General features: G+C 49.3%; 1 protein-coding gene across 11 annotated transcripts in view; it reads right to left on the bottom strand.

The window, feature by feature from the left end:
- arhgef11 (Rho guanine nucleotide exchange factor (GEF) 11) overlaps positions 1-13,099 on the bottom strand; it is a 24,606-nt gene extending 11,507 nt beyond the window's left edge. For 2 of the 11 annotated variants that reach the window (XM_028984635.1, XM_028984706.1), the window contains exons 1-24: positions 12,839-13,098; positions 11,338-11,409; positions 10,574-10,588; positions 10,045-10,136; positions 8,910-9,014; positions 8,771-8,820; positions 8,642-8,699; positions 7,221-7,423; positions 6,714-6,785; positions 6,390-6,497; positions 6,256-6,304; positions 5,831-5,868; positions 5,555-5,644; positions 5,223-5,291; positions 4,817-4,921; positions 3,040-3,138; positions 2,879-2,921; positions 2,618-2,714; positions 2,374-2,496; positions 1,478-1,501; positions 1,223-1,352; positions 425-521; positions 252-281; positions 1-121 (exon numbers count right to left, since the gene is read on the bottom strand). The exon at positions 1-121 is cut by the window's left edge and continues 9 nt beyond it. In XM_028984635.1, coding sequence (XP_028840468.1) covers positions 1-121; positions 252-281; positions 425-521; positions 1,223-1,352; positions 1,478-1,501; positions 2,374-2,496; positions 2,618-2,714; positions 2,879-2,921; positions 3,040-3,138; positions 4,817-4,921; positions 5,223-5,291; positions 5,555-5,644; positions 5,831-5,868; positions 6,256-6,304; positions 6,390-6,497; positions 6,714-6,785; positions 7,221-7,423; positions 8,642-8,699; positions 8,771-8,820; positions 8,910-9,014; positions 10,045-10,136; positions 10,574-10,588; positions 11,338-11,372 — 1,853 coding nt within the window. In that variant the 5' untranslated portion in view covers positions 11,373-11,409; positions 12,839-13,098. Of the gene's footprint in view, positions 122-251; positions 282-424; positions 522-1,222; positions 1,353-1,477; positions 1,502-2,373; positions 2,497-2,617; positions 2,715-2,878; positions 2,922-3,039; positions 3,139-4,816; positions 4,922-5,222; positions 5,292-5,554; positions 5,645-5,830; positions 5,869-6,255; positions 6,305-6,389; positions 6,498-6,713; positions 6,786-7,220; positions 7,424-8,641; positions 8,700-8,770; positions 8,821-8,909; positions 9,015-10,044; positions 10,137-10,573; positions 10,589-11,337; positions 11,410-12,838 lie in introns of all 11 variants that reach the window. The other 9 variants (XR_003750192.1, XM_028984644.1, XM_028984653.1 and 6 more) reach the window with 9 other exon arrangements.
- Positions 13,100-14,246: the final 1,147 nt, after the last annotated feature.

The raw sequence follows: 14,246 nt of genomic DNA, 5'->3' as shown, positions 1-14,246 counted from the left end.
CCGTCGTCTCCCAGGCTGCTGCTGGACAGCCTCTGGCCCTCCGCCTCGCCGCCGTCCTCGCCGGCGCCGTCGCCGTTGTTCTCGAACTGCTGGATGATGTTCCGCACGTTGCCGGGCCGGACTGAGGAGGGGAGCAGAGCGGAGTTAACGGGGCACGGAGGTTGCACCCGCGGGAGAGCAGGATCTGATCCAAAACAACAATGGTAATAATGAGGGGGGGAAAAATGAGCGTGAGTGAGAAATAAAAATACCTTCTGTGGGGGACAGCGGGACATGGAACGCTGGAAAACAAACAAGCAGCAGGCAAACAAAACCGGTAAACCAAAAAAAGAATGTACAATTCCGAGCTCGTATAAAAAGGCGTGAAAGGAAGAGGGGAAAGGTGACTGCACGTGTCCGGAAGTGGAAGGAAGTGCGCTTTTACTCGACTGCGAAGTGCTTCTGGGCTTCCCGATGTACTTCAGGATGGGGTTTCTCCTCCGGTCCTCTCCATCCTTCTTCTCCTTCCCGCCGCTGAGCTGCTGAGGGGCGAGAAGAGAGCAACCGGAACATAAAGATGATGAAACGCTGCATTTTCACGGTGTCTGTCCCGACCGGGATTTGGGAGTTTGGGGCTTTGTAGTACCGTTCGTTTCAAGCTGTCGGGACTTTGACGCTAAGAAAGAGTCAGGGGTGGTAGCAGCCTAGCGGGTAACACACTCGTCTATGAACCAGAAGACCCGGGTTCAAACCCCACTTACTACCATCGTGTCCCTGAGCAGGACACTTAACCCTAAATTCTTCCAGGGGGGGGACTGTCCCTGTAACTACTGATTGTAAGTCGCTCTGGATAAGAGCGTCTGGTAAATGCTGTAAATGTAAAGTGTTTATTTGACGCCATTTGAACGCGCATGAACTCATATATAAAAACATAATGTGAACTAATGTAGAAGAATGGATGGGACGCGTTGTGATGCATCGATAATCGTAATCGAATTAGTCCAGTTAAACCTTTCCACAAATACTCAGGGCCCAATCCTTGTACACCGGCTGCAGGGTGGGGCGTCAGCAGTACATGCCTTTTAGACGGTGGGTGGAAACCGGAGAGCCCGCAGGAAGCCCACGGCAACGTGGGGAGAGCACGCAAACAAAAATCCCCGCTGTGGCACTCAAACCATTTAAAACGTTCCGATGAGCGAAACGGATGTGCAGGACGCGTGCAGAACATGCTCCTCATTCTCACCCTCTTGGTTTTGGGGAAGAAGGCCAGCCACTTCTCCTTCTCTGTGCTGACTCCTGGGAAGAGCCGAGAGTCCCGCAGTTTAATCCCACAATGCCTCAGGTAGAGCAGCACGACCGAGGCCAGGGGAGAGCTGAGAGAGAGAGAGAGAGAGAGAGAGAGAGAGAGAGAGAGAGAGAGAGAGGCGTACGGCCAAGTTAGTGTATCGGGAACTGACGAGAGGAAAAAAAATGTAAAAAATGATAAAGCTGCTCCTACCTGCGCTCTTCCTCATGCTTTGAGCTGCGGGAATAAATAAAACCAAATAAAAATCATACATAAGGAACACTCAAAACTACGCAGAGCAGCAAAGTAAAGTTCCTCGGCGTCCTCCTGCACCCTCATGACAGTCCGGTCATGTGACCGGCATGAGCGCCATGTGACCTGCCCTGCGCCCAGCCAGAGCTGCCTCGTTTCTGACCTTTGTCACTCTGCGCACGTATAATATATATATTTTTATATGGTGATGCCCCCTAATCCTACATCTTCCTTGATGGCTACCAGAGACTTTCTGGATGGACGCGTCTCCATTTAAAGGCCGGCTCGTTCCGTAACGCTCCAGGCTACTTGTCCTAAATCATAATTTACTGTCCTATGCTGCAAAAAGGAAACACACACACAAGAAATGATTCTACTTTACTCTACTTAAATTATTCTGTAACGTGATTGGAAGAGCTTTAAGGGGCGGAGCTATAGCTGGAGGCTGGTGTAATTAACCGTAGACTCGTTTTAACAGCTTCCAAAAAAGATGTCCACAGACGGAATTCTCGAACATACCTCAGGGGTCAAGATTTGTACGAAGAGACAGTGTGCTACGATCACTAATCTTGACCTATCGTTTGTTCTGATCCCGGGGACCAACGAGCGGTTCTTGAGACTAGAACGTACGCAGTGGAAGTGCACCGGCGCGTTTAGCACAGGTTCTCCCCGCTCTGGCGGATATAAACGGAGCGGACTGTAAAAAGAACAAAAGGAGGGCAGCGGATCAACAGATGGTCTCTACAGGTCCGACAGCTGCCCCAACACCGAACGTGGCGATGAGACGCGGCTAAAGCTGTGCCGCGGGGCCACCCAGCGCGCACCGGCCCTTTCAGGACTTCCCAGAATGCACTTACAGGAGGTCCCACAGGGCGGTGACCTGCTGGTCCACCACCTGTTTCTCCCTGGACGGGTCTCCGTCCAGCTGCTGGAGGTCACCTTCCCCAAATAGAGAGCCCAGTCCCATCATTTGCTTACTCCTGTGGGCGCGTACAATCACAGACAGAAAACACACACACACACACACACACCGAGGGTCTCAGTCCACAGTAAAGCGAGCTGAATTTGACATAATTTGCGTCTTATCTGTAGCACCCCTACCTGTAGTCCTGGATCTGGTCCTGGATGTCGGGCAGGACCTGCTGCTGCAGCTCCGACAGCGGTCCCCTGATGTCCTCCTGTACCTGCAGACGGCTCTCTGCGCAGCAGCACAGTGCCCTTGTGTCAGACTTTTTACGCGTGCGTGCAGATGCATATTAATAACAGTAACTAGGAATCATGTTGAGTTGATAGCATAAAATGCACAGCAAGACGAGACACAGTTGCAGTAAGACGCAGGAAAACGAGAAGCGTTGCACTGACCGATGTCGTTGAGGTACTCCTCCCGAACTTTGATCTTCAGAGGCTGGGCAAGAGCAGAGTTGCACACGACTGTTACACGCTTGCAGTTCTGGGAGCCAAAAGCGTGCGTGTGCGCACGCGTGAAGGTTTTGCATAAGTGTGTCGGGATGAGGGAGACTCACGGCGTCGGGGTCGAGGAAGTGGGAGCAGATCTGAGGGGCGAGGCTGCGAGCGTCTTTTGGACTGGAGCCCAGATATGCCTCCACGGACAGGTAGAAGAGCTGCAATACACACAAAAGGTGCAAAAAGAAAAGAAAAATGGCAACAGAAGTTCACAGTACAGCAGAGTGAAGTGAAGTGAAAAATTCTTAAAAAGAATCGATTTGCTGAGACATATTTACATACCAACGTCACCTCATTGCACTCTAACAGTTCCGGTGCATGGTGAAAACTCTACTGTTTCTTCATGGTCACACATTACCAACTTTGCTCAATGCCTTGTCGATGCACCTTTGTCAGCAATTACAGCCTCAAGTCTTTTTGAATATGATGCCAAATACTAGGGTAACACACTAGCCTATGAACCAGAAGACACAGGTTCAAACCCCACTTACAACCATCGTGTCCCTGAGCAAGACACTTAACCCTGAGTGTCTCCAGGGGGGATAAGGGCGTCTGATAAATGCTGTAAATCAATGCTTGGCACACCGACCCTTGGCCAGTGTGGCCCATTCCTCAGGGACACGATGGTAGTAAGTGGGATTTGAACCTGATTCTTCTGGTTCATAGGCGAGTGTGCTACCCACTTGGCCACTACCACCCCTAAGGTCATTGTCCTGCTGGAAGATGAACTGTCGACCCAGTCCGAGTTCAAGATCGCTCTGGAGCAGAGCGATCTTTTCATCCAGGAGGTCGCTGTACATTGCTGCAGTCATCTTTCCCCTCTATCCTGACAAGTCACCCAGTTCCTGCAGCTAAGACACATCCCCACAGCATGATGCTGCCACCACCATCCTTCACTGTAGGGATGGTATTGGCCTGGTGATGTGCGGCGCCTGGTTTCCTCCAAACATGAAGCCTGGCATTCCCACCATAGAGTTTAAATCTTTGTCTCATCAGACCAGACAATCCCCCCCCTCGGAGTCTGAGAGTTCTTCAGGTGTTTTTCTTCTCAAACTTTGACAAACCGCCATGTGCCTTTTATTAAGGAGTGAACTTCTTCCACTTGCAGATAATGGAGACCACGGTGCTCATTAGGACCTTCAAAGCAGCAGAAGTTTCTCTGTAACCCTCCTCAGATTTGTGCCTGGTGACATTCCTGTCTCGCAGGTCTACAGACAGATCCTTTGACCTCTTGCTTGGTTTGTGCTCTGACATGAACTGTCAACAGTGGGACCACATATATAGACGGGTGTGACTTTCTAAATCACGTCCAATCAACTGTTTTTTTACACAGGCGAAGGCTGTGAATACTTATGTACATGTGATTTCTCAGTTTTTTTTATTTTTAATACATTTGCCAAAACCTCAATTAAACTTTATTCATGTTGTAGGATATTCCTCCTTATAAGGATACAACATAACAAAATGTAGAAAAAGTGATGCATGGTGAATGTATATCGTATTTCTTAAATTAATCAAAGACATATATATATATATATATATATATATATATATATATATATATATATATATATATATGTGTGTGTGTGTGTGTGTGTGTGTGTGTGTGTGTGTGTGTGTGTGTGTGTGTGTGTCTGTGCAAACAAACAAACAAATATATATATATATATACACACACACACACACACACACACACACACACACACACATATATGTTTGCACAGACACACTATTAGGAAACTGATGACATAATCCTGATCGTCAAAAATAAATAAAAAAAATAAAATAAAAAAATAAAAAAAGCGGAAAGTGCGGCGTGGACGATGAGGAACTGACCAGTGGGCTGGGGTCCAGCAGCTGGCTGAAGATGTACCTCATGAACACGGTCATGTGGGCCGGCCGCATCTTCAGCAGCTCGATGTCCTGGAACGGGCCGTCCATCTGAGCGGGTCGAGAGGGGGAAATGAAACGGGGGAGTGGAGTTAGGAGAAGAGCGGCAGGGTTACCGAGAAAGCGGAACAGAGAGCAGCAGGAAGGAAGCAGCAAGAGTCTCCATCGGCCACTCACACGCCGACACTCTTCTTACCTCAACATGTAACCAACAACTAAACTAATTTCAATAAATCAGTTTAGTTTAAATAAACCATTCAACATTGTTCAATAAATACAATACATTTTTTTAAGAACTTCTAGCTTTTCATGCATTCTTCCATATTAGTGTTCCTCCAGTGAACAGGATTACCTCATTGAGCATGTAGCCATCATCTTCTTCTTCCTCCTCCTCAGGCCCGATGATATGCGCTTTACTCCCCTAAGAGGACGAGGACAGGATATTTCTGAATTCGGACGACTAATGTGGAAAATGTGTGTGTTTGCTTTACAATGTGTGTGAAGTGATTTATTGTCATTGATTGACTGCCTGTGTCTGCTGTGTGTGTCCCACTAAATGTTGTGTCCAAATGTGTATATCTAACCTGTGTTTATATCTAATTGCACTAGGGTGTGTGTATACATGTTGATGGTCAGATTGTCCAATAGGCATGGTGTGTGTGCGTGTGTGTGTGTGTGTCTCACCAAATCAGGGGTAGTGTGTGTGTCAGATCCCTGTCTCCGGTGCAGGAAGGTCCTGAAGAGGGAGGGGGAGGAATGGGGGCTCTCACACGCCTGCAACACGAGTGGAATGGGAAGGGTGACGGGGCGAGTTGCTATCTCTCTCTCTCTCTCTCTCACACACACACACACACACACACACACACACACACTTCCACCTCACTCTTCTGTGTCTGCTTTACTCATGAAGGGAAAAAAGATGAGGGGAGAAACGAGCATCACCCTCCACTGCTCTCTCACCTCAAAGTCTCCTTCACTCGAGTCCAGCGACAGACGACCTGGTGGAACACAAACATGCAGAAAATATTCAATGAAAAAAAAGGTTGTATATTTCCGATTTTCTGGATTACAGCTCACTACAAGAGAATGTGGCTTAATGATGTTAACAAGTTGATAATTAACTCTCATGGTTCGTACACATGTTTATAATGTAGAAAACAGGAACTATGTACTTTATTATAAATTCACGCATCAATCAGATTTCAATGACTTTTACAGAATGTTATACGTTTATTTCGTATTCCTAAAAGACCTGAAAGACCCTGAACTCTGAGGGATGGGAGCACTGCGCCAACAAAAGGCCTCGTCGTGTTTTATTAACATAAACACCTTGTCCAGGTATTATATTGCTAATTTTGCTATGTTGAGATACAGCAGATACACACCTTCTCCTGCGTTAAGGTAGTTGGACACAGATTCCGATCGGATTCCATCCTGAAAGACAAGCGTAACGGAGAGTGAGACAGAGAATGGATGTGACGGGCGATGGAACCGACTGATGGAGGTGACAGCGCCTCACCAGATCTCCCTGCAGTTTGACCCGGACTTGGTTGGCCCGTCGTTTGGCACTTTCTATCCGCTCCTCCAGGGATGGCGAGGGGTTACGCAACTGCTCCTCCAGCAGGTCCTGCAAACCACCAACATATAAAATTTCAACTGAACTGTTCCAGGTCCTCCACACTATGGTATGATGGGACTATTTTTGCAATAAACAGGTTTGTCACCTCTATCATCTTGGGACTTAAAATGTAAGTAAAAGCAGAAATTTCACTAGTTTTTCCTAATCAGTGTGGACATTTTTCTGACCTACTTCAAAGTTTTGCCTTCATACATAAACCAGTACCTGAAGCTCCGCCTCTTCCTGCTGCAGCATCTTCCTGAGGATCTGAGAGGCATGTTTCTGAACCTCCGGGTCCTGAAAGACAACGGAAGGGAGAACAGAGAGGGTTTAAGCACAAAAGTAAAGGAATCGAAAACAGGACAATTAGAATCAATGTGTATTCATTTTCAAATTCTTTTACCCCCTTCTCGAATAATAGTTACTTTACACGGCAGACGCTTTTATCCGAAGCCACTTCCAAGAGGGAGACACCAGCAATTCCCATTCGGTTTCTATAGCTCTCGAGTTACAAAACTCAAAAAAAATGAGCCCTGATAAGGCCGAACTTGTCAGGAATGGAACGTGCAGGGGAATTGTTACGTGCTAGACAATATTTGCGTGTGTATTAGACTAGTTTGAAATCCTTTTTGAACAAGTGGGTTTTCAGCTGCTTCTTAAAGGTGGTGGAGGTCTCGGAGTGTAGCTGGCTAGTAGCGCGTAGATGTAAGAGGTAATAGTTCTGGTGGGTACCTGTAGTGGTTTGGGGCCGGTGATTCTCTGAGACGGCGTGCTGGTGGCTGAGGGTGGTAGCGGCGGCGGTGGAGGAGGAGGCGACGCCTCGCTACCTGATACTGACTTGTGATTGGTTAGGATGTCTGTGGGGAGGGGCTGAAGGGGAACTGCCACGGCCGACGGAGCTTGACCCTGCAGGGTCAGAGCAACGTACGTCCCAGCTGGGGGAGGACAGACAGACATAAGACAGGAACCAGCAGCAAAACAGGTGCTTCATCTCCCAGATTCCCCATAATGATTCCGCCATGATTATGAATTGCTGATGACCATCGTGTAAAAAGGTTTTCCAGGCAGAGGCACAAAGGGTGGCTGCTAGTCTGAAAATGGGAAATGATCAACTAACGCTAGCTGAAGAATCTCGCTTTGTGGAAAATCCCACCGACTTCCTCATTAACCTTCAAAATGGAAAAGATCCTGCTGCCCGAAAAAAAAGGCTCTGGCATCTGTTCTTCAGATTAAAGTGCCACACACATCAAATCCTGCAAAACCAGCAATAAACCTCATGTTTTCACAAAGCACGTACATTTTCAAACCTACTCCATATTTTTATAAATTTACCCCAAAAATCTTCAATATAAAGTCACAACAACACTGCTACATAATGGGCAGCATGAAGACAGACAGGTCCCTTTTAGGGTGACCTACGTAGGTAGATTTTGGATGGGGAATAATAATCAAAAATATATATATCAAATTTTATTGCAAATTCTGTGGTGGCCTAGCGGTTAAGGAAGTGGCCCCCGTAATCAGAAGGTTGCCGGTTCGAATCCCGATCCGCCAAGGTGCCACTGAGCAAAGCACCGTCCCCACACACTGCTCCCCGGGCGCCAGTCATGGCCGCCCACTGTCACCAAGGGTGATGGTTACACCCCCACTAATGTCAGGTGTAAGTATTTAGTGATAGGCCTACTCAAGTACTGAGTAACGATAGGATTGTAAAATCGAATGTATTTTTTTTTAGAAACATTATTATTTTCAGACAGAAACAATAGAAATGTGCCAATTCTGGTATCTCCTAATAATATTAATAACTTATTAAAGTCCAATTTTGGTAATTCATGGATTAAATCTGAGTGTACAATGTATCTTATATATGCTAATTTTGTGTGTTAGCAATGATATATTAAATATAACAGTTAAACGATAACGCTAAATCCTTCCTTAGCTACTCAAAGCTACTTAGCTACGCTATTTACAATCAGTAGTTACAGGGACAGTCCCCCCCCTGGAGACACTCGGGGTTCAGTGTCTTGCTCAGGGACACAATGGTAGTAAGTGGGATTTGAACCCGGGTCTTCTGGTTCATGGGCTACTACCACCCTCGTGTTATAATCGTGAAGGAAGAAAAAAAAAAAAATTCATCACCAAAACGCTCTTACACTTGATTAGCTTCACCACTTCCTGATGGGACATGGAGGACACCAGCGAGCCGTTGACCTGGAGGTGAGAACGAACAGAATGTAGAGAATAGAAACAGCGAAGCGGCCTGGATACGGTGAATTAAAAACCTTTATGATCCGGTCCCCTTCGTGCACCCCGGCCTTCACCGCCGCGCCACCTTGAAGAAGACGTTGGAGAGCGGTAGGTTACAACCTTCGTTATCGACCCGGCGGCGGCGCTTCGGCGCCCGTGTGGTTCGCGTCTCACCTGGCCGGACGTTCTGCACCAGTTTGATCCTCTCCCCGCACACCGTGAAGCCGAAGCCCAGCTGATCCTTCTGCACCACCACGCATCTCTGCACCAGTCCTGCGCCTCACACGCGCCACGGAGGAGGAGGAGAAGAAGCAGAAGGTTCAACAGCGGCGACAACCTAACTTGGTACATACCGCAGACAGGTGAGACATTTCACACAAACCCGGCAGTTCCACAGCGGCACGGGGAGACCGATGGACAACTAATCTGTCCCGCTGAAGAGCGCGGTCATGTGACGAATACACACCACAAAAGTACAATAAATTACATTAAATACATTTGTGATATGACGTATGGGGACATAACGATGCACTCATACTAACTTTCAACCGAATGCGACGAAATGTTACTTTATCTACAAAAATCTTATAAAATAAATATAATATGATAATAAAATACTAAATTAATTAGCAAGGCTGAATACAACGTCTTAAATGATTTCGCTGGACGTTGGTCTTCGCTTGACGTGACTGGTGTCCACATGGAGACGGTGCATCAGGGGACCCAGAACGGATGTGATCCCACTTCCCCCCCCCCCCACACACACATCCACGGGGACGTATTCGCCTGACCTCACAGCGGTGGCCTAGCGGTTAAAGAAGAGGCCCCGTAATCAGAGGGTTGCCGGTTCGAGTCCCGCGCACTGCTCACCAAGGGTGGTGGTTAAATGCAGCGGACACTGTGCAGTGCATCACAGTGACGACGCCAAGCGCATCCTAAATGCGGCAATGGCAGGTAACGCGTTCGTGGCGCAGCTGGACTCACCGCGGGGAGTTACAGCGCCGCCTACAGACAGTTCGGGACGAGCGGTTCAGGGTTTTTTTAGAAACTGAAGTGATTGTCACGTGTGATACACAGCAGCACAGCACACGGTGCACACGGTGAAATTTAACCGGCACCCTTGGTGAGCAGTGGGCGTGTTACGGTGCCTCAGTTTACCGTCTGGGAGAAACCAGTTGATGCGTCGCCATTCGGGCTTCCCGCACCCCAACATCCATCCCGCTCCTGTCGTATGAACGCGGTTTCCACGCCGCCGATCCCCCGTATTCACGCCCCGTAGTCGGTGAACTGAAATGACGGGGAGAATTACCGGTGTTTTCCGATGCGAGGTCGGAGAGCGACTCCCTCTGCTGGCCGGCCGCGGCCTTCCGCTCCGCGTCGCCGATCGTCAGGCTGCTCAACCTGGCGAGGAGGAAACAGAGGTTCTGTGGTGGCCGGTGGAGAAGGGTCGGGGCGGGACGGGGCCGGTGCAGGTGGACGGGTGGGGAGGGGGAGAAGCGATTCTGACCGAACATGCCCACCTCGTCGCGCACCAAACTACATTCACAGCAGCAAAGGGTCAGAGTTCAAACGGACCATTTCCACACTTCCACGCTTCATCGTGACGGCCATAATCGAGATGAATTCGTCCATTATGGACACAGGACGAACCTTATTAGTCAAGTAAAGCCTCTTTTTGAGACCCCAAATGTCAGGTCGTGTGATTAGTCACCTACGCCACCCCCCCTCCTCAATTCACAACTAGGACAACGTCCGTCCCGCGGAGCCTGGAAGTGTGAGGGGAGTCGATCGGGAGAGGGACGCAGGGAGGGACGCCCGCGCCGGGTCAGGAGACTCACCACGCAGCGAAAGGACTGGGACGGAGGCGTGTGAGAGAGGGAGAGAAAAAGAAACAGGGACAGCAAGAGAAAGAGGAACAATGAGCGCGAGATGGAGCTGCAGATTAGGCTGGAACTGGTCTAGACGGAGACTCGAACGCTCGCTAGCCCGTAACATTTACAGCATTTACATTTACAGCATTTGTCAGACGCCCTTATCCAGAGCGACTTACAATCAGTAGTTACAGGGACAGTCCCCCCCCCTGGAGCAACTCAGGGTTAAGTGTCTTGCTCAGGGACACAATGGTAGTAAGTGGGATTTGAACCTGGGTCTTCTGGTTCTTAGGCGAGTGTGTTACCCACTAGGCTACTACCACGGGAGACGGGTCTGCCCCATCCAATCACCAAAATCGCCATTCAGAGGATGAACTTTAACTGCAACACAGGTCATAGGTCCAGATTTATACACGTGTGTGTGTGTGTTCATCTGTAAAGACTAGGGGTCAGAGGTCAAACACAGAGCACAGGGGGGACAGGAAGAGATCTAACGTCTCTCCGAATACGCTCCTCCGCTTCCTACCTGGGCAGGCGCGTGGGCTTCTTAACAGCCGCCCTGCGACGCACGCGGGGGGGGGACGCGGACAGACGGGGACAAAGCGAGGCAGCGGTGAGAAAAAAAAAAAAAAAAAAAAAGAAGAGACAAGACACAGAGATCTGGACCGACGCGGAGGAGTCTCCCAGCGCCTCGGTACCATTAAAAACCCCGACGAAGACGGGGGTCTCACCTGTCCAGGGTCGAGGTCGGCTGCCGGACGCTCATGTCGGCTGGCCGGTTGGGTCACGTCCACTGTTCCTGGCTGAAGAGAACGTTCGGTCGGTCAACATTTCCCACAAAACGCGGGGCGCACAGTCTACACCGACAGTCAAAACCTCCCAGCCAAACACGGGGGTGCTTCTAAAACCCACAATCGGCGCATCAAATAGGTCAAAGAAAGTCTGGTCTCAAACTAATCCTGACGTAGGAGAAAATTTCTCAATTCGAAACTGCGATTGACCATGTTCAAATCTTACCAAGCGATTTATAAACTTTACGAACGAAGAGTTGTCATAAATTTCCTTAGGCCTCGATCAACAGTAGAAAGCACATTTCAAGTAGAAAGGTAGAGGAAACGACGAGTAGAGAGACAGACCGGGGGTCCGGGCCGACATCGACCAGCCCCGAGCCCCGAGCCCCGAGCCCGGCCTCTCCGTCGGCCGCAGCGGCCCTTTAAACGGACTGAAAACGCGGACGTTTCCACGACGCGGCGGAAATATCGCAGAATTAGCGGCCAACTGTCACGGGGAGCTGGCGACCTTTAAAGCTAACGCTAGCCGTGCTAGCTACGAATGAAAAAAAACAACAGTTTATAAAAAAAAAAAAAAAAAAAAACAAGAGTTTCTTAAAAAAATTAAAAACCGGGGACTTTAAAATCCTCAAAATTAAAGTAAAAAAATAAATAAATAAACAGCGAACCTCTTTATTTCACGTATACTCGTTTCCTGTCATCGGACGTTATATTAGCCTGGCTAGCCCGGCACTGGGAGCATTTAGCCAGAGACGCGGCCGGGTACGTTTATTTATTTTATTAAAATGCCATAAAATAGGTCGTAATGAGGGGTGAACGTCGCCGCGATGTGCCCCGCGTCGGCGATAATAAAAGCGGGCAGGGAGCCGGCGCTTCTCCCTCATGACTTTGTGGGTCAACCAGCTCGCTGGCCGCCAGGCTGCAGGCTAACTCGGCTAACGGCTAACGCGTTCACGTCCACCGACTGATATATCGACCCGCGTCGCCCGACAGACGCCTTTAAACGTCGACCATGCGCACATGTATATTCGTATTATATTCGGAGTTCCGACGCCCCGAGACGAGTACGCCGTCCCGGCTCGTCTCGTCTCCCTCGCCAAATCCAGGTGTTGTGCCGAAATCTGACTCCCGCTAGGAAATCCCACCGCTGGCCTCCCGATAAACACATCTGTACTCGTAAAGTTGACTCCTCCGGTCCGAGGCCGTCTTTATACCGAACTGGCACAGGGAGAGCACGGGGAGAATTTCCGTGCGGGGTAGAAGATTTCGGCACAGCACCTCCGGTCGGATCCGGGGCTTCAGGCCACAACGGCGGCCCCGGGGTCGCCTGGAGGAGGATGGCCAAAGCCCGGCGACGTCCGGGGTCCGACCACGACGAAGAACCAGAACCGGGGTCTCCCCGAGCTACGCGACAGCGGCCGCGGGCCCGACGTCCACGTACAAGATTCCGACTCCAAAACGTCCCGGCTCATTGGATCCTGGGGCGGGCGCATTCCGCGGGGCGAGAGTCCATCCTTCCGCGAACCGGCGCGCCCGGGGTGCTCCGCATTTCCCCGCCGGGTGAAGAATAATCCTCCGTGTGGGGTGCTTCTAGGCTAGCGTCTGCCCATCTTGCGGGGTCCCGTCTACAGCTGGCGACATGGAAATCACAGCACCGCGGTCCCCACTGCGGAGCGAAGGCAAACATACCCCCTGCCGCCGCCTGTCGGCCGGACTCCAGTACTGCGCGCATGTCAAAAACAGGGAGCCCTCTAGTGGTCATGTAATAGAAAACATTATTTTAATAGAAAAGTGGTAGATAAAATCTGGAACGCTCTAGGGATCATGTAGCAAAAAAATACTTAGGTTTTTAAAAGGGGTTTAAAAAAATTGGAGTCCTCTAGGGATCATGTAGTAGAAATAATATTTAGGTTGAAAAGTGCTATAAAAAATCTGGAACCCTCTAGGGATCATGTAGTAGTTTCCCTCCTCTCATTTCTTTCTAAAATCCTTGAGCGCTGTCAACTATACCATCAACTATAACTTCATCTGTCGCAGAACAACCTCCTGGATCCTAACCAGTCTGGCTTCAGAACAGCTCATTCTACAGACACTGCCCTTCTGGCTGTTACCGAGCAGCTACATGCAGCCACATTGGCTTAACGGTCATTGGTCCTTATTCTCCTCGACCTCTCTGCAGCATTTGACACCGTTAACCACAAAACTCTCTTGTCAATCCTGAAGAGACTTGGAATTCAGGGCTCAGCATGGCAGTGGTTTGCTTCCTACCTTGATGAGCGATCTTACCAAGTGACTTGGAATGGATCCACCTCTACTTCACGTAGACTCTCCACTGGTGTCCCTCAAGGCTCGGTGCTAGGTCCTCTCCTTTTCTCCCTCTACACGAGATCACTTAGTGAGGTCATTTCCTTACATGGATTATCCTACCACTGCTATGCTGACGACAAGCAAATCATCTTCTCTTTTCCTCCCTCTAATCTACATGCTGCTTCCAGAATCTCTACATGTCTAACTGATATCTCGTCTTGGATGGCAGCCCATCACCTCCAACTCAATCCCACCAAAACTGAACTAATATTCATTCCAGCAGATTCTTCACCACATCAGGATCTTGCTATTTACCTGGACAACTCGCAGCTCTCTCCCTCTACAACAGCCTGCAACCTTGGCGTAACAAAAGACAACCAACTCTCCTTCTCAACTCACATCAGCAATCTTTCCCACTCATGTAGATTCCTTCTCTACAATATCAGACAAATCCGCCCTTATCTGTCAACCCAGGCCACCAAGATACTGGTTCAGTCCTTAGTAACCTCACGACTGGACTACTGCAACTCCCTTCTAGTTGG

The sequence above is a fragment of the Denticeps clupeoides genome, chromosome 1 (genome assembly GCF_900700375.1).
Source record: "Denticeps clupeoides chromosome 1, fDenClu1.1, whole genome shotgun sequence".
Taxonomy (NCBI): domain Eukaryota; kingdom Metazoa; phylum Chordata; class Actinopteri; order Clupeiformes; family Denticipitidae; genus Denticeps; species Denticeps clupeoides.
The sequence above is the reverse complement of the archived record's forward strand: the minus strand, read 5'-3'. Positions and strand labels throughout refer to the sequence as shown.